This window comes from Helicoverpa zea, chromosome 9 (genome assembly GCF_022581195.2).
Source record: "Helicoverpa zea isolate HzStark_Cry1AcR chromosome 9, ilHelZeax1.1, whole genome shotgun sequence".
NCBI lineage: Eukaryota > Metazoa > Arthropoda > Insecta > Lepidoptera > Noctuidae > Helicoverpa > Helicoverpa zea.
The window spans coordinates 2,402,782-2,426,112 of record NC_061460.1 but is presented as its reverse complement, the minus strand read 5'-3'; the positions used below and the strand labels follow the sequence as shown (position 1 = coordinate 2,426,112).

The 23,331-nt window shown below is 36.3% G+C and overlaps 2 protein-coding genes across 2 annotated transcripts; one reads left to right on the top strand and one right to left on the bottom strand.

The window, feature by feature from the left end:
* The first annotated feature begins 860 nt into the window (after positions 1-860).
* Positions 861-9,444, top strand: LOC124632925. Its single transcript, XM_047167939.1, has 5 exons — positions 861-1,172; positions 6,366-7,801; positions 7,931-8,135; positions 8,210-8,385; positions 8,473-9,444. Exons 1-5 carry the CDS (start codon positions 1,046-1,048, stop codon positions 9,352-9,354), a joined length of 2,826 nt encoding a protein of 941 aa, XP_047023895.1. The 5' UTR covers positions 861-1,045; the 3' UTR covers positions 9,355-9,444.
* Positions 9,404-22,717, bottom strand: LOC124632926. Its single transcript, XM_047167940.1, has 6 exons — positions 22,390-22,717; positions 21,845-21,991; positions 17,668-19,127; positions 17,310-17,514; positions 10,832-11,007; positions 9,404-10,532 (listed from the first exon to the last, which is right to left on the bottom strand). The coding sequence occupies exons 2-6, from the start codon at positions 21,969-21,971 to the stop codon at positions 9,702-9,704; spliced, it is 2,799 nt and encodes a 932-aa protein (XP_047023896.1). The 5' UTR covers positions 21,972-21,991; positions 22,390-22,717; the 3' UTR covers positions 9,404-9,701.
* Between the last annotated feature and the right edge of the window lie 614 nt (positions 22,718-23,331).

Genomic DNA, 23,331 nt, shown 5'->3' with positions numbered 1-23,331 from the left:
AGAAATTGCGCTCACTGTGCTCGGGCCATTTTCTACATGAAAACACTTTTCTCAACATTCGAAAAATTTCGAGCTCGCTACTATCGCGCTTATTGTATTTATACTACTACGTTTAATATTAAAAGAAGTATACGCTACAATATAATATTTTTTGTGACTTGACCACGACTGTGTGACCCCCCCCTGGCGCCGAAGCTGGATCCGCCCTTGGATCAGCCAGCTGCGCAGGACATATTATAGTGCACGAGCATTTGCGCAGACACAGGTGCACTCCCTATTCCTTCACTCTCATAGCCCGATGGGGCGGCAATCCGACACGACCGGAAAGAGATCAGGCGCAGGACCGACATTTACCTACGTGCTCTCCGATGCACGGGTGAATCAATCACCAACTTTCCAGACTACGGGCTGGTTTGTGAAAGTTTAAGAAAACCCACAAAGCGATTTCAGCCCGACCCGGGAATCGAACCCGAGACCTCGAGCACAGCAGCCGCGCTGGCGACCACTAGACCAACGAGGCAGTCAGTTTATATTATTTGAAATGAAAAAAAAAAGCATTTAACTATAACTGAAGTAACTGTTATTGCAACTAAGAACCCGTTATCAAATAACGAAGACACGTTATGGTTTTAATTTTATCTGTGCCATTCAGAAACAGATAATATATTAACAATTTAAATAGTCACAGGCATAGTTCAGATTTTACACATTGAATTTAACATTAAAATAAGAATAATGAGAATAAACAACATTATTCTATAATTACATAACATACAATATAATTTCTTGAACAACAATTTATCTACTACTATACAATTTATTCACTGCAATGTCAACCTATTGTCAATCTCTTTACTGTCATGTCAGTGTCACGTTCTGTCAATTTAATTCAAGGTGATGTTTGTTGTATTTGAGTCAGGCGGAGTCAGGTTAATGGTTATATTATTATAGCTGCCCATTTGTCGAGATTTCCAAGTGCCTGACGAAAAGTTCTGCACTGTAAAGTGTTTTTCTTGATGTTAACTGCAGTGAAACAACCGGAAAAATGTTGTGCCTTAAGTTACAAAATAAGATGAAGTTGTTGTTCGACAGACTTACGGAGCCGAACTATGTTCTCGATAACTATTACGCTGATTCGCTTATCACCAAACTATCGAACTGCGCCGATCCTGGTAAGCATTATCTCTATATAAGTAAATAAACTTAGTACCTATAGTTAAATATAAGTTGCTTGTGATAACCATGCTGCAGACAGATAAAATAATAATTCATTATGCAATAAACATGTTGTTTACTTAAGTAGCATATCTTAAATAGTTGGAACAAACAAAAGCAGAATGTATTATCTGTGTATTGTTGTATTGATTTTCCTTAAGCCTTTATATATGTGTGTCTTCTTTCACATATTGTCCTCAAAGGTTTGATGTAGATATGAACCAACCTATCTACTGATATATATATATATATATAATAAAACTACGTTTATATGCCCTGTAACAACATACTAAAGTTCTTCTCTTGAGTAGTAGGTACTTGTGATGACTACATAAGTCTCGTCACAGTCCTACTCTTTTGCCAATTTTGGTGTTAGCACAATGTAGGTAGGTAGGACATATTGTTTAAGTGGGGCTTTTTTGTAATTATCCACAATGTTTTTGCTGTGTAGATTAATTTCTGCTTTAATAATATTCAAAGCGTATCGCCTGCATGCCCATTTTGTACTTATTAACTTTTTTTCTCATAAGTGAATTGTATTCTTTTTATGAAAAATAAGTATAGAAAACCAGAAATATTGTTAAAGTATTGTTCAAACTAAGTTGCATGTTTAAATATACATAAAATAATGTAACATCTCCACACATGACTTGGCCAGCCGGCTACCTGCTAAGCTAATGTGTGCTTATTTGACCATAAGGCATTCAATTGTCCAGCCAACATTCGTAGGCTTTTGGGACTTGGGAATGAAAATTTCTGAAAATGCCTAGTTTGTCATTTCCATCATATAGTAGAATACCTAAAAATAAGACGAAAATCATCTGGGCACTTTTTGTCTAGGACCAAGGAGCCCCGGCTCCGTCGACTATGCATTTGTTCGTATTGATTAGAATCAAATTTAGACCCGCACGTGACTTAGGGCAACCCCGACTCGGACAGGTTAGGTCGGGGTTTTGTAGACCCCGCCATCCCCTTCGTGGTTATTTTTTTAAACCACCCAGAAGTAGGAGCCCCACGTAGCGGGGCTCCGTCGACTTTGCCTTTGTTTAGAATGACCTTCAGTGCTTATTTTCAGGAGAACTGTTGGTCCTAGGCAAAAGGTGCCCAGATGGTTTTCGTCTTATTTTTAAGTATTCTATATGACAGAAATGAAAAACTAGGCATTTTCAGAAATTTTCATTTTTTATGAAAAATTTTTAAGTCCCAAAAGCCTTGCACACCCTTTGCTACACACTAACCCCTGGAATTGCTAAGCAATCATACACTGGCAGTTTGTATAAGTTTACAGTCTGAAATCTCACATGGAATTTTAGTGTTTCTCTTATTGCAACCGATTGACCAGAAGACTGTTAATCTGTAGCTTAGAATTTTTTACATAGAATTTAGTGACTAAAGTTGCTTAATCATTCTTACAATTCGTTATACTATTATACTTGCTTGATTCAATGCTGACTAGTCAATAGTTACTATAACAAATTCTATATAAAAATGAGTTATGCAAACAGCTTACCTCAGTAGAGATGGTTTTTAGCATGAAATCAATTTTAAGTTATGGCCACAACAATAAAAATATATTTTGTAGAAATCGATGTTGGGTGTTTGTGACTAAATTTTATCTAATTGTGATTTTTTAAAGTGCAGCAAAACTATTCAACTTCCTAATGAAGTACATATAGTTTTTTGTTAAGAGGACGAATTGGAATTTTTGGCGTCAAGGATCTCAATTTTTCTCAGTAAATACAAAACGGATCAAAATACAACTTGGTTACCTGAAAGTTCATGATATAAACCTTATTTTGTTAGATGTAGAAACATGATTAGGTAACTTTTATAACAGAGAAAAATATATCAAACATACCTCCTTTTAAAAAGAGATTCACATATTATGGGCAAACGGGACCGATTTAAGCCTCTTAACTTTTTTAGTAGTTGAGTATATACATACTCTTTAAAATTGTAGAAGGAATTTTTATCAAATTATCATTTCTACATAATAAAATTACAAAACCATTTTGTCGCTTACGACTTTTAGTTATAAGCTAGCGCGCGTATTGTTATCCTCGCCCCGCTCAGACGCTCCGACCCCTTTTGGCGCCTTAGATGCGCGTGCCGGTTATGGAATTATTGTTGACCAATTCGTCGCCTTAAGTCACATAATGCATTTAAAACATAAACCTAAATAGACAGTGTGCTGAAAACAAAATCTGCTTCAGGAATCTAGTATCTAAAATGGCAATCTTGAAACTATAATCTTATTTGTGCCATCATAATAACATTACCAAGACCAATACATTTATTGAAGAGACAGGTTTTGCATCTTGAACCCCTTTGTCTCCAAAGTCCAGCATAATTACCTCTGTATAGTACAAAATCATTATAATTATCTTCCACGAGTGTTACAACATTCTGATGTATTTTCTGTCTGCCTCAAAGAAGGTTAGGCTATGTATAATTATGATTGCCCTTATAATTATGATCTATGGCCTGATTACAGAAAAATCAAAGTTATAAATGCATGTGGTCTTTACACACTGACTTTATAGAGAAATACGATATAATCTCAGTGAAGCGAGGCTATATAGAATATTTTGATTAATATACACTGCACTGTTCCGTACTTACTATGGTTCTATTAATACTGTATTAATGTTTGAACAGTGTACCACTCATTCATGTTCATTCATTCACTGAAACAATATTATTTAATAAATAACAGACTAATCAAATGTATATGGTAATGGTGGTTAAGTACTGTTGGGTACACTCCAGCCTGACCACCACTACTAGGTTCTTTTTTTACTTATTTATTAGAAAAAAAAACTTTCTTGCTTTGCCCTAATTACCTTAATAAATTTTATGCTTGCCTTAATGCCTTAATTATGCTTTCCTAGAAGGTTTGATCCAAAAAGGGTTTTCTATGCAAAAAAATCACGGGGGGTCGTACCTACATACTACTCATTCTCAATTTCAACTTTATCTCTACCTACATTATGTAAATGTTACTCACCTATTAGAATGATGAAGCTATCGACTTTGTTCCTAATGTAAAAACTCAGGTTATTGTGCAATACTACCTAATGATTAGCACACGGGTGTTAAATGTAACTGGACTAGTAGAAGTCCTGATGGTAACCAGTCCTTGACGTTAAACATTAATAAGGACAGGTTTTTATTTTGTTGTGCAATGTTCAAAGTTCACAGTGCTATTTTCTTTTTTGGGCTTATGAACTTAACAGTGTCATAGTTTTCTGATACTGCTTTGTAACATAAAATTCATACTATTTACTGATATGTAGCTAGTAGTATTCCTGGATGAGGGTCATAATATGACGGCTTACATATTCATTTTAAAATACCCAAAAAAATATAAAAAAATGGATCCAGTCTGGTTAGCAGGAATTGCGCCTACTAGACCGTGAACATTTGAGCATAGGTACTTACTTAAATAATCGAGTATGTTCAAAATTTTAGTCAATAAAGAAGGCGTCAAAGATGGTTCAGCAAACTTAACACAAAAACGCGACTGGAGAGATAAGATTTATGACTGCATCAATTTCAAAGTTCGCTTGTAACTATGTATTTACTAAGTCATGCTAAGAGGTAAATTCTAGGTCCCAGAATCGAATCTCTTTTTTGTCACTGAACACCTAAAAACCTTCCGAATCAGAAAGTGCTGTGTAACGCCTTCATGAGTTATGACTAAGTGTAAAAGGTCTTCGTAACAGCCACAATGCCTGATAAGATATCATATCATACAAAAAATATTAAAGCAAATATTGCTTCACAAAGTTCGTCTTGTGACTTGCGAAATCGAATGGCGCCGATGTGGTATCGTTCTCTTTTAGTTTCTACTAGTTTCTGACCGCTGTTTCGGCTGCTTTTCAGAGCAGCATTATATATTATTCAATCTTCCTTTGAAGAGTGACACCCTCGTCTCTGCTGTCTTTTAAAAAACATGCTATAGGTTCAAGAATGCCGAAGTTTTCAGTTAGTCCCTTCACAATGCCGGTGCTGGGCCTTGAGCTGTACAAAGTTATGTTATTAATATCAATTCATGTTTTTAACCTTAATTATATCTACTGCAATTGTAATCTCGATTTATTCTTACCTTCGTCAGTATTCATGGATCGAAAAAAATACTAATCTGGATGATACCTACTACATCTCTTTAAGATTCTGCTTCTGAAGATGTTTCAGGCGGTAACCATAATAAAAATACACTTATTTCCTAATTTAAAGTTCTCCGTAAAACGAGACGAGAAGACAAACCTATTTTTTTTTAACATAGAATGATCTCATCATACGGTCACGATAACATTTTAGACTTTGAACCTTTGTAATGTTCTATCGAAACAAAGATCTTAAAGGTGATTCCTTCAGTGTACCAGTACTTTAAGAATACAGATAGCTTGAGTTTATTTTACCTCGTTCAACGTATTTAGTAGGTACCATTGATATATGGAGGTACCTAATCTGTGTTGACGTCAATAACATGAAACGTGTAATCGAAGTGCAATTAATTTCATTCGCATTTTGTCATCAAAACCCAGCAAAGCCATCAACTGTTTAGGTACATAAAATAATTCAGCTGCCCACTTCTTCACCTGTTGATAGCTGCGACAGTTGACAAAAACGTTAAACCGTCATTGATTACAGAATAGAATCCCCTGTTATCCATCACAGTTAACGATAGCGATTACATTCAAATCATATAATTATTCATATACGCAGCATGATTCACAGCAGTCAACTAGCAGATCGTACATAAGTACATAACCAGACGCGAGTTGAACCCGACCGGCAATGACTTGACAATTTTAGTTTGTCTTACAACCGTCGCGAAATTCTTGTACCTACATCCAAAAGTCATGACATGATGATATATCTTGTAGCTTACATTAACCCCAACAACGTATTTTTGATAAAAGTCAAGGCAAATATAGTTTTACATTACGTAACGACGATTTTATTGAATCCGCTATAGTCTAATCAATAACGGGTAACCATAACATCGTTTGTACAATGAGTTGCAAAAATCGCGATTTGGACGCGATAAAACATGATTCTGCAGCAGTCCCCTTTTATACGATTAGCCCCATCATGTTATGTCTGTACAATTTGATACTGATGTGAAACGTTTTTATTTTCAGAGGTAGTACATCTAAATAAAGCACCTTTGATATCTGATCTGATTAGTGAAGCATTGGACCACACTGACAATGCACATAACTCCGTCAAAGTGTTCATCACGAAGGTACTCGCGATGGTGGTGCAGAAAGAGTTAAATTTTGCTAAAATATTTGCCAAACAAGGAGACAGATTGCGGGCAGGATTTAAAAAAATCTGTGAACCAAATGTAAATCCAAGCATACGTGTTGCTTACATAGAAGTCGCCTTATCTATCGTCTCACACAGTTCAGGCGTAGCTTGGCTTATAGAAACAGGTGTATGGAAAGAAATACTCAGCTTATGCTACGAGAGAACAACAGTATTTGTTGTTCGGCAAATATATAAATTCATGGCAGACTTTCTTTGGAAACTTAATGATCTGGAAGACGACGCTAATATCAGAATAATTATCAACCAATTACTAGAACCAATCAGTAGATATGATTTTATTAATGTACAGAGTCTAAACAGTCAAGAAGAGGAAGAAATATGCGCTGCCATAGAACCTACTGTGCAGACACTTCTAGCAGTGGTAGGCAAAGAAGGTCGCATTGAGAATGCAACTATGCTTATGAACATGCTTATCAAGGAATACAAAATTAATTCGTATTTATACATAGCAAGCGAGCGGATTCGCACGGATGACATGTTATTGGCAATTTTGAAATTAATATTTTGGCTTACAATTGCAAAAGTTTTCGTTTTAAAACCTATGTTGCCTGGAGTACTTTACAGTAATGAAGATTTTCTAGAAGTAGCAGCTTTCAATTTTAACGTTATTCAGGCGTTCATTCAACGTCGCAGCGCAACGTTGGTCCTAGATTTTTGTTCTTCTTGTAATATAATATGGAACTCGATGTTCAAAGATAAAGAGGCTACTATGTGGGAAGAACAAACAGATCAGACACGAATAAAAATGAGGAACCAAATGTTGTTTGTGTTTTTAGTACCAGTATTGGTTTTCGTTACGTACGGCAAGCCGCAATCGGTGCTGACTGATATAAATATTCACGATTATATATATAAACTGCTGAATCTTTCCTGTGAGTATACAGCAAAAGCTGCATTTGCGATGAGGGACTTGACAGGAGAACTAGACACGTTGTCAGTTATTTTACAATGTGTTAAAAAACTCATCCATCTGAAGGAACATCTGAACGAAGAGCAGGCGAATCTGGCTTTTCAAGCCCTGTTTTATGTTTTGTACGAGTACAATCCGATAGACGAGTATGGAGATCCCAAATTGGATGAGAATTTCGAAGACGGCGAAGAGAAAAACCTTGTGATGACGTACGTTATGGATAACGTTCTGTCTTTGGTGGCAAACCGTAACATTCACTGGCAAGAGAGTTGCGAAATCCTATGTTTGTATAATGTTGTTTTGACCAACTTGGACAGACCTAATCTGAGTTGCAAGGTGAGTTTAAGAATGTACCTAGTTAGGTGTAGTAGAGTTTGAAACAGTATAAAAACATATGGTTTAATTATTTATTGTTCTTTTTTTTTTTAATAAAACATTGTTTTTTAATGCATATTTTTTTTACAGTTCGTGGTAGTATCCCTAAAAGTGATTGCGTTGACAGTTAAGAAGTTCCTGCAGCCAAACTTAACGCTTCTTATGGATTCGAAACCGGGCACCGCGCTGCACGACCTCGGCAAAAGCATATATTTGAAGATGCAGGATCGCCATTGGGAGGTTCGCGATACGGCGTTAGAATTATTACAACTTTGTACTGAAATAGCATACATAAGTACGTAGTATCACAAAAAACCTTTACTACATAGTATGTTGGACTTTTATTGAAATATTCCCTTCTATTTGCAGAGTTCCCGTCATTCCAGAAGCAAATCTTGGAGAATAATCTGATAAACTTAGCAGCGACAATCGCCTTCAACGACTATGAGTCTTACGTACAGGTGTCGGCCCTCAAGTGCATCGGTGCAGCCAGCAGAATCAATGTTATTTGGGATCAGCTAATTGCCGAGTTTCCTGATATGCAGGTTCGTTAGAACTTAGATATCATTGATTTTAGATCCAAACTTGCAGTTAGAACTACATTTTGAAACTATGCCTTTTTATTCCCACAGGAACGGCTGCTTTATATTTTGCGTCATAACGAAGAGGGAATTGTAAGGAAAGAAGCTTGCAACGTGCTCTGCGACTTATACCAGAACATCAAAATGACGCCCGCTTTCAAGCAGACACTATACGAGCACATGGTCTCCTCCGCTCTCACCGACTTCCACTGGGAGGTACAAATTAGTGCATTGAAGTTCTGGAAGTGCGTCTACTACTCCCTGCTTTCCGGACAAGGTATGCTAGATGGCAACTTTCCACCAGTTACATTTTCTAGAGAAACTAGAAAGATCGTCACGTTAAACGAGACAGAAATACAGAAGAGACTGATTAAAATTCTTGATGAACTTGCTTCCATTGGATGTCTTACCGTTTTTGTTACATTACTTCACGAACAAACAGAAGTAGGTATAATGGATGCGGCGCTAACTATCGCACAGGAATTATACGATATTCTTAAAAGGCACAATGTTCCTGACTTTATAACGCCGAAAGAGGGAGACATCACTAGCGTAAATGAACTTTTAGTTCACATCAAGGAGGAACCCGAAGCCACCGACGATAGTGTAGATATGATAGATGGACAGACCTCTGACAATGTGATTGAGGACATACTCAACGCAGATGATGTCAACCTTCTGGCTAATATATACGAAAAGTATATGACATTACAAGCCACCCAGACACCGCCTCCTCTAAAGCCAAAGGTAAAACTATTGAGATTCGCGTCGCCTTATTTATTCGTTAATTACGTTAAGGATACAGATTTTAAACAAATTATTGAAGAAAAATCAAAATGGGACGATGGCATCAGGAGCTTATCTTCGCTCCTTGATGATGTTCTTGGAATATATGAAGTTAATACGGAAGCTAACTCGTTAGATTGTTACTAGTGTTAAGTACTATATAAAAATTTACATTAAGTCTAATAAAAAGGCAATGTTACAGTTCGTAAGCTTGAGATTATATTTTCTTTATAATCATTTGATTTTTATTTTATTCAAATCATATCTACTAACTAAATAATTACTTAAATAATATATCGATATTAAAAAGATCATTTGAAAGGTAATGCTAAATCTAAAGCTTCATCATCATCATCATCAGCTTATCGCAGTCCACTGCTGGACATAGGCCTCTCCAAGTGCACGCCACTGAGATCGATTTTCGGCTTCTCGCATCCAGCTCCTGCCAACCGTCTTGCGCAAGTCATCACTCCACCGTGCCTGAAATCTAAAGCTTAAATATCTAAAATTTCATCAAGTAATACATCTAAACTATAAACTTCAGAATTCCATTTCCTTTTGTCCTTAATTAATGAGCGGTAATCAGTTCCTTTGAATGCTTCTAGAAATTTGTTCGGATGTATTTTTTCTCTAGTTGAAGTGAACAATTTGTAATCTTCATCCATTTCATCTGACTTTGTTTGAATATAGTTGTCATGTAGATTGATTATGAGCTCACTTTGATCCGTGTTCAATATGCTGTCTATAACTTTGTCTCTTATGGCCGTATTATCTGCGACAGTCAAGTCCATAGCCATTTCTTGTTCATTTCTTTCATGCTTGGATTCTTGTGGGTACGTTATCGCTAAATCTGTTACATTTCTGAATTTATATTTATCTAATATTTCTATCAGTTCAGTTGCCATAGAGAAAGCTTGTTCTATAATCTCAATGTTGTTAATCTCATTCATGCATTCGTAGAGTACTGTTAAACAACCTATGGACGACAGATCGTTCATGATTGAGGTCAGTTGCCGTAAAATTTCTTCGTCATTTAGTGTTATTATCTTCCTTTTGGCCTTTGAAAAGGTAACGGAGGGGAACTTTCCATCGATCATGCCTCTGTATGTGAGTTGGCTGCATATCGCGTGTCTCCAAAACCGCAGTGCTGCCAACTGCACCTCCCAATGCAGGTCGTCTAATGCAGCGGCCATCATCACTTCGTATAAAGTACTTTGGAAGGTCGGAGAATTTTTTTGGTTCACGTAGACCTTGGTTAAAACTTTCGCTGCTTCTTTCCGAACCATTCCTTCTGGGTGGTGTCTTAGTACGTAGACGAGTTGTAACTGAAATTATAGGTTTCATATATTAGAAATTATTATCTGGTAAATCGAAAGTATTTTGGGAGCGCTTAGTTCTAGGTTCGGATAGTTAATTGTTAATTTCAATGTGAATTTTCCAAATGCAAAAAAATGATTTTAAAGTATAGTGAGTGGTAGACCTACTTTTGAGGGGTGTATACATTTTCAGATTGCCGTAGAAGTGGGTACATGATTTCGAGGGGTATTACACTTTGGAAACACGAATCGACTACTAGATTAACATCTCCTTTTTTGCCTAAAAAAAAATTTCTTCTAAAACTTACATAGATATGAGGATTGTCGATCAGGACTTCTTTCCATATGCTGTGGATCTTGGTGGCAGCAGCCAGGCACCTGAGACCGGTGCTCTGCGAGTAATACTGTGGATCTGTGAGTGCCGCCTTCGCAGCAAATATCATCAGCCTGTTCTCACTGATCACCTTTTGAAGAGGTATGTATTCTGAAAGGTAATACAAAATGAGGTTATTGGTTTGAGAAGCTATTGCTTTGGGGGATAACCAGGGACTACGTGGAGTTCAAGATATATCACTACATAGTATAAAACAAGTCGCTTTCTCTGTCCCTACATATATCTCTATGTATGCTTAAACCTTTAAAACTACGCAACAGATTTTGATGCGGTTTTTTGTAATAGAAAGAGTGATTGTAGTGGAAGGTTTGTATGTATAATATCATCCATTAAATAGTGGGGAAGTACTGTTATCCCGTGCGAAGTCGGGGCGGGTCGCTAGTATATTATATGTCAGTGACGTATACTAGTGACTTTATATTATTGTTATGTCCTAGTTACAACTAAATGTGCAAATTATGGAGCCGTATGTCAGTGATGAAGTCACAAATAATATTTACCCAAATTGTTAGTGATTATGACGAAAATGCAACAAATTATTTATTATTTACTCATGTTATAAATACGAAAGTAGTTCAGTCAAAAAGTGATTTAAAGGAACGAAGAAAGAGACAATAGGTAGTAGTTCTCTCAGGACGCGCGTACCTAAACCTGGGTAGGTAGTTTTTGTTATGATTAAGAAATAACTATAAAAATGATAAATAAATAACCGGTCAAGTTAAAAATAGTAAGGTAACCTCTCCAGCGTGCGTAAGCGCATGGATGATGACGTCAAAATCGTTTTTGTAAGTCTGGATACGTAGGTAATTATTTTTATGGTACTTTTTAACTCGTTTGACCACACTCTGAGTCGTTACTGGACCGAATCTTTATTTTTTCTTGCTTCTATAAAAGAAAAATAAATTAAAGAATCACAGGTGTTGTTTACCTGTACCTACAAATACATACGAAATAACAGTTGATAGAGAGATACCTAAAAATAAATACTTGAATCTTTGACCGCGGGATTTGATGATAGATAAACTTATTCGATCCATATAAAAAGGATGAAGCAACTTTGTGCAGTGGATGAAGTGTTTTGAGAGACTATACCTACTGAACAAATCATCATCCTTCGAGCCATTTTCCCAACTATGTTGGGGTCGGCTTCCAGTCTAACCGGATGAAGCTGAGTACCAATGCTTTATAAGAAGCGACTGCCCTGCCTGACCTCCTCAACCCAGTTACCCGGACAACAGAACCAACTAACGAAAAAATGTGATCTCTGAAGTGGTGGAATTTCGTCATCACGCAATTAATTTATTGGTGTCGTCGTATTGGTTATTGGTTTTGCCATAGGTCATAAGTACCTTTATATGAGAGTAAGCATGACTATGTATTTTCTTTGATAACGTACAACAAAGTTCTGAGTGAGTATTTTTCTTTATTGATTTTATTAAGGTAGGTTACACATACTTTCGTTTACTTGAAAGTTGATAATCCTTGTGGACTAATTTCCTTTCTTTTTAGTGTTCTGGGACCCTATTGTTTTGCTCCTCTGTTCGTCCGTCCGTCCGTCCGTCTGTCACCAGGCTGTATCTCATGAACCGTGATAGTTAGAGAGTTGAAATTTTCACAGATAATGTATTTCTATAGCCGCTATAACAACAAATACTGAAGACTAGAATAAAATAAATATTTTGGGGGGCTCCCATACAACAAACGTGATTTTTTTGCTCATTTTCTAGATAATGGTACGGAACCCTTCGTGCGCGATTCCGACTCGCAATTGGCCGGTTTTTTTTTATATTTGAAAACCCTTAGGTATATTGCCTTAATGTAACCTAAAATCAAAGGAACGACTACTGCCGCAGCATTCTTCCGTACCTTCGACAGGTGACCATTGGCACGCTAGATAGATGGGAAGGTGGGGTTGGCCCCGTCGCCCTCTGGCTGGGACCAGCGCGCGGCCGCAAACAACTCCAAGAGATGCGAGTAACATTAAGCCACCGTAACCGGAGATCAGTCACGCCTTGACGCCCATTACGTCTACTGCGGCCAGGAGACATCTTTCTTTTCTAACGTGTAATTTTATTCTAATTTTCATTTCATCACTGTAAACACGTTCGGACTCGCTTTATATTTTTTCAGCTTTATGTAATGAAGATAGCACACATCATAATTTCGTAGTCGTGACTCATTTTGTATTGTCGTGTGGGCATGACACAGCATATTTGCAATATTTGTGTCTACTTAAGAGCGAACCGAAATAGGAATAAATTGATTGTGAAATAAGCTGGCAATAAAAACATATGGCGGATACCTTTGTTTACACATTATATTATTTTTAAGGGAAATTGAATAGATAAACGATAAACCCCTTGAGATAGTAAACCGGGGACGCGACGGTGACTGCGAATAACAGAGACCCTGTGTAGCGTAAAAAATGCTTGGATAAGTATTGGTAATAGAATAGATAGTGAGTAGTGTTAGTAGGTAGTATTTAATTTATTTTGTTATTTATTTACTAGTAAGTATGATTGATTTAGTCTCAATCGACGTTTGTCAAAATTGTAAATAATAAATTAGACACCGTCTATCGAACTTTATCCTTGACAAAAAGTCAATTCATTTGTAGATTCCCTTGGATGAGGTTATTACCCTATCATTAGTGTTTGCCTAAATATTTAATAGAAGTTGTCTGTAGTCGATCAATACAAAATAATAGAAACACAAAACTGTAGGTCGGTTATCATGTATCGGAAGACAATGCTAATTGATATGCCTAACATGTTGATTCTTGAAAACTGATAAATATCTAGCACTAGTCAATGATTAGGTGGTTCTCAAATGATGCAATAGTCATTAGCACAGACTAAACTTATTTTTGGAAACTATTTTCTTAGGAACCGAGAGTTTCTCGGGCGTGTCCATTTCGACCGCGCGGCCACCTCATAATTTTTAGAATAGAATAGAATAGAATAGAATAATAGTTTATTTGCAACGAATTAGTAGTAATTTGTTACTTTTCACTCCTCTTTTCCTGAATTTGTTACAAAAAAAACCAAGACGCTATGGCAAAGAACAGTTGGCCGCTAGAACCGCCACTTGCCGTAGTCATCGCCCGTGATTACTCAGAAACTATACAATGCAGATAGACGAATGATACATCAAAAGAAAGGTCTTTATTTGTTAAATTTGTTACAAAAATAAAAAAGGTCAAAACGTAGATAAACAAAAAGTTATGCAATGTTAAGTTTTCAGGTTATGAGTAGGTAAGTATATCACCGTAGGTACCAAATTAATAGAGGCTAATGTGTATAGAAAATTAGTCTTTAATTTGTTACAGCGAAAAAAGACAAAAAATACTAGAAAGTAGGTTCAATAATATGTTAGAGTCGTTTTTAGTTGGCCGCGCGGACGGCAATATGCCTAAAATACAATTTCGTTTTTCTCGTTATTAAAAGTAGGTTTAAGCTTAATTAGAGTACTAATCGATGGGTAACGTAACCTAGTTTGAATAAATATAGCGAATTTAACTGCAGCATTCATATTTTAGGGGATATTTACAAAAACACAGTGGTATGAAACTGTATGAGAGTAGGGTGTCCATGCATTTTCACATATTGGAAATTTTCGTTATTCACGTCTCATTTTTTTAGGGAGAGTACATACTAGTAGAGTACCATGATTACATTGGTACAAAGAACATGCCTTTGTACCAATGTAATCATGGTACTCTAATTCTGAATCTTAATTTTGTATTCTGAACAAATATGCGGTTCGTTTTGCGGTCATATTGATATCCATTGTTCTTAATTCTTTAAAGTACCCATTTACTGATAAAAAAATAGTTTCACTGACTTTCCGCAGGTGTTTTATGATGGGAACGATTCCAGAAAAATGATCTCTTTTGTTTTCAATCTATTGTTAAAAATATTTGTCGCAAGCGGTTTAAAAAACGATATTTTTTTGTTGCAAATAAATTCCTGTGCTGAATTTTGAAGTGTATAGGTACTCGTACGTATTTAATTCCCGTGATTTTCATAATACTAAGTTACTGAGACAATTATCATTATAAATCCAGAAGTGTCTAAAAGTGCTTAGTTATCAGTTGTGCCCACTGTATGTTGGAACTCACCACCAAAAAGTGTATTGCAGAGGGATCCAAATCGACTGCGATAAGTTTTTTTTTTTTTTCAATTTTATGATGACTTGTATAAAGTAATAAACTGTGTCCTTATAATTATTAAGTATATATAAAATGACATGAAATTCATGAAGTCTCTGCCACATTTTAATGTGATTTCATTTCACTTCAAAAGTGGTCATCTCTTAAAAATATTCTTAGCTTACTAACTTACATTAGCTTTTAATTTAGCTGCAAAATATAATTGCACACTTCTTTCATAGAAGTGCTGACCGTTAGTGACCAAATTTTTTAAAAAATAAGTCGCTGCATCTTTGTCTGTCAAATAACGACGACTTTTCTTCGTTATAAAATTATTAATTAAGAAAAGTTTTTGCCCTTAATATGTACCTACTTACATAGCAATAATTTGTAGTACCTCAGTATGTATATTTTGTTTGTGATGCAGGCAACGGATGTTTAACCTTTGTATTATATTATCAGTTGCTTTTATTGCAGCAAAAATGGGTAAAGCTGGACGAAAATCTATTATTGAGAAATCAAAACAGAGAGAAGTTTTTATGAAATATGCCGACAAACTACTGGATGTTAAACTAAATGACCCTTTATTTGATAAAATTGCAAGTGATTTGGATAATCTTATGACACCAGCAGCTCTTTACATGTCACTGAAAAGAAATTTCAGGGAGTTTCTAAACAATGAATGCAAGCAGCGAACTGTGTGTCCGTCCTCGTCATCCTCATCATCATCCTCAAGCAATAGCCCGAGAACTGCATCCAAAATATCACATTCTCATGTCGAGTCCAATCAGCATCATAGTGAAAACGATACAAACAACTTCAAGTTCGAATTAGATATCTATGACTGGAAAAAAATGCAACCATTAAATGTCTTGTATAAAAGAAATGACTTGAGAACATGCACTCCATTTAAAAAATATAAAATACTGCCTAAGTACAAATGGGTGGATATTTTAAGAGAAAAGATTTGGCTCATTACTAGATTACCTTGTACATGGAATTTCAAAAGTTACAAAGTGGAGTCTGAGCATCATATTTTCTATCTATTTGTGACTTTGATTTTTATAAAGTATGCACTCTCCCTAAAAAAATAAGACGTGAATAACGAAAATTTCGAATATGTGAAAATGCATGGACACCCTACTCTCATACCTTTTCATACCACTGTGTTTTTGTAAATATCTCCTAATATATGAATGTTGCAGTTAAATTCGCTATATTTATTCAAACTAGGTTACGTTACCCATCGATTAGTACTCTAATTAAGCTTAAACCTACTTTTAATAACGAGAAAAACGAAATTGTATTTTAGGCATATTGCCGTCCGCGCGGCCAACTAAAAACGACTCTAACATATTATTGAACCTACTTTCTAGTATTTTTTTGTCTTTTTTCGCTGTAACAAATTAAAGACTAATTTTCTATACACATTAGCCTCTATTAATTTGGTACCTACGGTGATATACTTACCTACTCATAACCTGAAAACTTAACATTGCATAACTTTTTGTTTATCTACGTTTTGACCTTTTTTATTTTTGTAACAAATTTAACAAATAAAGACCTTTCTTTTGATGTATCATTCGTCTATCTGCATTGTATAGTTTCTGAGTAATCACGGGCGATGACTACGGCAAGTGGCGGTTCTAGCGGCCAACTGTTCTTTGTCATAGCGTCTTGGTTTTTTTTTGTAACAAATTCAGGAAAAGAGGAGTGAAAAGTAACAAATTACTACTAATTCCTGGCAAAGTCTCATCAAAAATTATGAGGTGGCCGCGCGGTCGAAATGGACACTCTCGGGCAAATAACAGTTTTGAAGAATAGGCACCTTCTATTTCTACTAACGAAGACGTGACTTTAGAATCTAGATGAACTATTATGCAAGGAAAGGCAGATGAAGGCAAGATGAAGTTGACTGAGTCGAGTTGATACCAATGTAGTTCGTACACGTTAGGTAGTCTGTAAGCCTATAATAAACAATTAGCTTCCGCTATGCGTGCCATCCCCGTCTCGTGGGAACAACAATGCCCAAGCGGATTAAAAGAAGCCTATATTCTTTCTTGAGAAGATTTTTTTAATCGGACCAGTTGTACCAGAGTTTGAAGCGCTCCAGCGAATTAAAATACAAATCGTATCATCGTGTATCGTCTAATCAAGTATAGATAGATAGAAGATAGGAAACACAGAGGTGATGATAATGGAAGATCGTCTGATGATTTATTAGTAACGACCAAGTACTCACTGATAAAAGATATGTCTGTGCAGGTTAACAGCAGGTTGAGGGCAGAGTCCCTGACTTCCCAATCCTCATGGTGCATGTAAGTCCTCATGACCTCTCCTATGACGGTCAAGGTGCTCTCCTGACGGATTTCGACTAGCAACGTCATATTCGGACACAGGAACTTCTTCACGCAAAGATCTATCAAGTCCAATACTTGTACTATTTGCTGAAAAAGAATACGGGATTTTAGTTATTGGTCGGAGGATATACTGCGGGAACTATAATCAAGCGTAACTAAAACTCGACTTCTTTGAGTAGTTTGGATCATACCAATAAGGAATCTATAATGTTTCTCTATCTATTAAATCTATGTGCTTACCTTGGTTTCCAAAATATTTTGCTTCAACAAATTCATGAGTCCCTCCTGCAGACTGACGATCTCGACATTCTCGTACCAAGAAATGTTATGTTCCTTGAGCAACATGCGTAGTGCGTCCAGCACGAGAGACAGCAACCGCACGTCATTCGGGGACTTGATAGGGTTCTCCTCTAGGACCAGTCCACCTGACCCGTCCGACAGTATGTAAATATCCAGAATATGGAACAGGCCTTGGAAATAAAGACCTGCTTGTGTTGCGTTTAAGTGACCCTTCAGACTTAATAGTTCTCTAATGGATAGAATTGCGATTTCTGTCGTGTTGCCAGATTCTAAGAGTGGCTTGAATGCGTAGCCAGCAACGAAGAGATGTTCTGTTAATTTTTTTCCGATATTTGTGAGGATATTATCCATAAATTCATCCCTTTCAGCTTGAGTACGACCAAGCTTGTGCGCTAACGAATAAATTAGCAGTGGCTCTATTAAGAACACCATCAATTGATCCGACAAATATAATTTGAATCCATTTCTTTCAAATGTAAGCGGGAATGGTAGCTGGTCTTTATAAGTCTTTTCAAAGTTGGACCAGAATATTACACTCTTCCTTGAGAAGTCTATGAGTGACGGTATGTCCCATTTTTTTATGCTTCGCAAAATACTGTTACGGTAGTAAACAACTGTTTCGTTACAAAATTCGTCTATTTTGCCACTGAATAACAAATGTCTGTGAGTGGCCAAAAGAAATCTAAATCCTATGTCATGTATCAAGCTGATCATGTGTGACAATCTCGTTACTCTCATTATATAAAAAAGTGCGCGTTCGAATAAAAAATGATTCTTTAAAATTCGTACCGCATGGTTCACTTCTACATCTTGCAAGTCTATTAAAATTTGCAGTAGCGCATTCATGTGTGCAATTACCTTGTCTACTAGAACTTTCTCAGTTTCTAGATCTATAACTTCTACCGTGTTGTAATCACTCTTGAGGATAGGTTCCACCACGTACTCCAACACTTCCATTAATTGTTGTTCCTGTTCATACTTGTTCAATTCTATAACCAGCAGCGATACGAACTTGTAAGCCGCTTTTGCAATCGGAATGGAAACCTGATAGATGCTTGGGTACAATATGTACCGCCATACTCTATGTTCTAAAAGTAATTTAACTCCTGAGCAATGTGTCAAGTGCACCGTTGCTAACTTTATACAAGCCAAATGCAATGCTCGGCTTTGAATATTAGAACTCAAGTTATGTAGAATGCAATATTTGATAGATGAACCTTGATTGCCTTGCGAGATATGTGAATTTTGCATTTTGATAAACTGTAACTCATTTTTGAAAAGTAATGATGTGACTTCAACGAGGAAGAGTCGGACTGATGTCGATGCATTTGTTATTTTTTCTAGCGATTCAAATATAACATCGGAGAAGCTTGGCGTTTCCAGAAGTCTTTTGCCAGGACCTGCAAGATAGAACATTTTACTGTTAGGAATAGTTATCTAATGGATTCATAGTTAGGTATCTATGACGGTTGAAACGGATTCCGAAAAAGAAGCATGCAGCTAAATATACTTTATATTATTAACACAACCATTTCAGTTATTACAGGACCATTATTTAATTAATTAGGTAGTTTATATAGAAACGTATTCTTAACCATTACATGCACGTTATGCCATTAGATGATTAGAAGATCTTTGATAGATAAAATTGACCTAGAAAGTTCTTTCTGCATTTAATCACTTTTACTTACCGTATGTTGCCAATCAATGTATTTTTTTTTGTTTATTATTTTATTTTGATATGATAAATATTACTTAGATAATTGTTATCCTAATCCCAATAGCTAGATTAGCTTCTTGGTGTTTAGTTCCTGTTCACGTTAAAGAGACTGCGCAACGATCAAAATATTTCAACAAAACACTTTTGCGCATATCCTATACCTACGCGAATTATTATTGAATAGCTCTACGCTAACTTTATATGGGTAAAGTTATTTGATGAGAACTGTGCAAGGTGTTTCGACTGTACATTTTGACCATAAAGACGTGACTATTAACAAACTTTTAAGAATGGCATAGCATCGACGGTGTGCGTGAGACTGGCGTGAGAAAGGCGTGTTCAAAGATGGTCGACAGTGCCTTGTACGATGATATTTAAGTTATTTCTTGGAGACTGTGGTCTAAAGTTCATGATCAGTCCAAAGTACAGTTTGTGAGAAGCTTATTGGTAGATTGCTCTACTCACAACTATCAAACACCTTACACCCACTGAGAGTGAGTAGGATAGCAGAAATAAGAAATAACAAAATAGACGAGTGGACTAGGTGGAAAATGTAAAGATAGATGAACCGTTTTTTATCCCATTTGTCATTATTACTAAACAAATAGGTAAACAAACGGCTTAAAATTCCTAATTTTGGTGTACCTTAGTAATGGTTGTCATGACATTGATTTTAGCTGCATTTTATTTTTATGTAGCCAAATTGACGTAGGTAGGTGAATAAGTATGTCTTTTGGAGACGTTTATTTCTTATTTGGCTCTTTCATTTCGGCCCTGCCGCATGCGGGCCTTTTTTCTAGTGGACTTAGGTACATTTACATTTTATCGATTGTCTATACGTACCTACTTACTTCCTTATAGGAGGAAACACACAACAACACCTGTGTTAAATAGGTAAACTGCGTTTTGTTATAAGGCTGAAAACTCGGAAAACTGACAGCGTTGCATCACATGCCGCACCAGAAATTACACTAATGAAGTCCTGCCCGATTCTCCTAAATTACTGTTACTGTTACAGCCTTTTTATCGTCCCACTGCTGGGCACAGGCCTCCTCTCACATGGAGAAGGATTGAGCATTAATCACCACGCTTGCTCAATGCGGGTTGGTGATTTCAGACTTTATAGTCCAGGTTTCCTCAAGATGTTTTCCTTCACCTTTTTATCAGCCATTGGTGTCTAAGTATACTTAGAAAGTACATACAAACTTAGAAAAGTTGCATTGGTACTTGCCTGACCCTGGAATCGAACCCACACCCTCATACTCGAAAGGTTGGTTCTTTACCCACTAGGCCACCACGACTTTTAATCCTCCTAAATTAATAATGTCAAAATTGAATAGAAATCGAATCGCAATAGCAGTTTTAACCATATCGGGCATTCTGCTACTAAAATAAGACCAATCCTATTCCAACGACATTCGATTGGTTTGCGATTGGTCTGCTATTTTGGTGATTTTGGTCTATACGTTAGTTTGCTCTACAATCACGTTGCAATCGAAAATCATTTGCAGACAAAATGATTCATTATTGAATGACAGAAAAGGATAAAAACGTTTATTTCAAAGAATAATAGCGGAATGCCACATACGCTTCAATCGTAATCGAGTCGTGATTGGATCGCAGTCGAATGTGAATCGTATGTCGCTTAAGTAAAATTAGGAGAATCGGGCCCCTGAAATGAATCTGAAGTCATATCCTGTACCTCCTTACTTGTTAGTGCACCAGCTTTACTAAATGAAGATAATATTTTCCTTATTCTGTTTAGGTAGGTATATCTTGAGGAAACCTGGACTATTAAGTCTGAAATCACCAACCCGCATTGAGCAAGCGTGGTGAATAATGCTCAATCCTTCTCCATGTGAGAGGAGCCTTGTGCCCAGCAGTGGGATGATAAAAAGGCTGTAACTGTATATCTACCATATCCAGGTGTACTACCTATATGGTTGTTTGTTTCTAGTACAGTGGTTAATTCAGTTTAAGGTTCTTCAAAATAAAAATATCTATTTTTCTTATAGGTTCCTCGTTAGTTGTTTGACATTACTTTACTTAAAAAAATTATGGAATACTTAAATTAAGACCTTTAATTACCTGGATGTTTCTTTTTATGGCGTTGTTTTTTATGGCTATAGTTACCCACCCATTACTTTGTTGCATCAGGTACTTACATGGATAAAGTTTGCATAAATGCGTTTATACCTACACATTACGCCGCGTCGGCAGCGGTAACTTCGCTGCTGCGGTGAGGCTGCACTAGCCCCCTAGGATACTAGTCCCCTAAATTTTTTTATAGAATTCCCATCAAGTGTACGAGTTTAGTCGAAAAAACGCTGCAGTGTAATGTGTATGCGCCGTACCTCTATTACAAAACAACACAACATCACTAACACAGGTACTCACTGTTATCACTGCGGTCTTCTAAAAACTTTAACAACTTCTCTGTCGTATTCTCATTCAACACAACTTTGCCTTCAAACACATAGTCCAACAGTAATTTGAACTTTTTCAAGTGGTTACTCACTTCCATCTTCTGCTTGCTAATGATAACTGGGGCCCGATTCTCCTAATTTTACTTAAGCGTCATACGATTCACGTTCGACTCGATTCGACTGATATCCAATCCCGACTCGATTACGATTGAAGCGTATGTGGCATTCCGCTATTTTTTCTTTGAAATAAACGTTTTTATCCTTTTCTGTCATTCAATAATGAATCATTTTGTCTGCAAATGATTTACGATTGCAAAATGATTGTACAGCAAACTACCGTATAGACCAAAATCACCAAAATAGCAGACCAATCGCACACCAATCAAATGTCAATCGAATACGATTGGTCTTTTATTAGTAGCAGAATGCCCGATATGGTTAAAACTGCTATTACGATCATATTGCGATTCGATTCCTATTCGATTTTGACATTATTAACTTAGGAGAATCGGGCCCCTGACACTGTATTTCACCCCACGATTACATTTTTATCAACCTGTCTGTAGATTTGATAACGTGCCCATGTATATAAACACACGTCACTTTCAATGATTCGTCGTTCTACAGAAAATATACGCCCGATAAAATCTCAAAAACTCTAAAATTATTTAAGTTTATCACTGTATGTTTTTATCACCTTAACTTCTAATAATACCCATCGATGCTACTTGACAGCTAAGCGCGGACTAGGAAACAAATAACTTGTTTCTCGAGTTCAGTCCTGCAAGGCCAAAAACGAAAATACGTAATACATAATTGTGGTAATCACGTTTTCACTGTGTGCGTCCGTAACGTGACAGTAGCAGGACGTCTCTGTGTGGTATCATTTGTAGAATGTATTAGGAGATTAATAAATCTACCTCAATAATGTGTAGGTTCATGACATCGTCACAATCAATCAAGGCCTTCTGTGTTTACTTAGGTACATCTGTCAACAACCATCAGGTACAGGTTCAGTTTTTGTATTAGGTATGGATTCAATTAAGAGCGTACAATACTTAATATAATAAACACTTCATAGATTTGTTATCTTCTTATCTTGTCATAAATAAAATGGATACGAAATTATGATCTATTATGATATATTCGTTATTACTTACCTATATATAGTAAATATTATATTATTATCTGACATTGTTAAATGAAACTTTTAAGCGCCTGACAGTAAACTATTAGCATGCGACCGTGACATTGGCTAGGTTGTTGAACTTTGCTCACAAGATAGCGACAGGCACTCCAATAAATGTTGAAATATTAATTTTTGAGGCCAATAAAATTATGCTTATGATATGCTTGAAAATTCTATTACCTATTTGTTACTTCTTGGCAGGTACGAAGGGGTAAATAGCATACCTATATGGGGAATACAGAGGGCAAGCATGCGAAGAGTACATAAAG

What these genes read in the sequence shown, in the direction of transcription:
- LOC124632925 (XM_047167939.1), top strand. Translation starts at nt 1,046, where the DNA reads ATGTTGTGCCTTAAGTTACAAAATAAGATGAAGTTGTTGTTCGACAGA. An exon ending in GACCTAATCTGAGTTGCAAG is followed by an intron (nt 7,802 to 7,930) that starts GTGAGTTTAAGA and finishes TTTTTTTTACAG; the next exon opens with TTCGTGGTAGTATCCCTAAA. An exon ending in TACTGAAATAGCATACATAA is followed by an intron (nt 8,136 to 8,209) that starts GTACGTAGTATC and finishes TTCTATTTGCAG; the next exon opens with AGTTCCCGTCATTCCAGAAG.
- LOC124632926 (XM_047167940.1), bottom strand. Translation starts at nt 21,971, where the DNA reads ATGGAAGTGAGTAACCACTTGAAAAAGTTCAAATTACTGTTGGACTAT. An exon ending in AGAAGACCGCAGTGATAACA is followed by an intron (nt 19,128 to 21,844) that starts GTGAGTACCTGT and finishes TCTATCTTGCAG; the next exon opens with GTCCTGGCAAAAGACTTCTG. An exon ending in AAAATATTTTGGAAACCAAG is followed by an intron (nt 17,515 to 17,667) that starts GTAAGCACATAG and finishes ATTCTTTTTCAG; the next exon opens with CAAATAGTACAAGTATTGGA.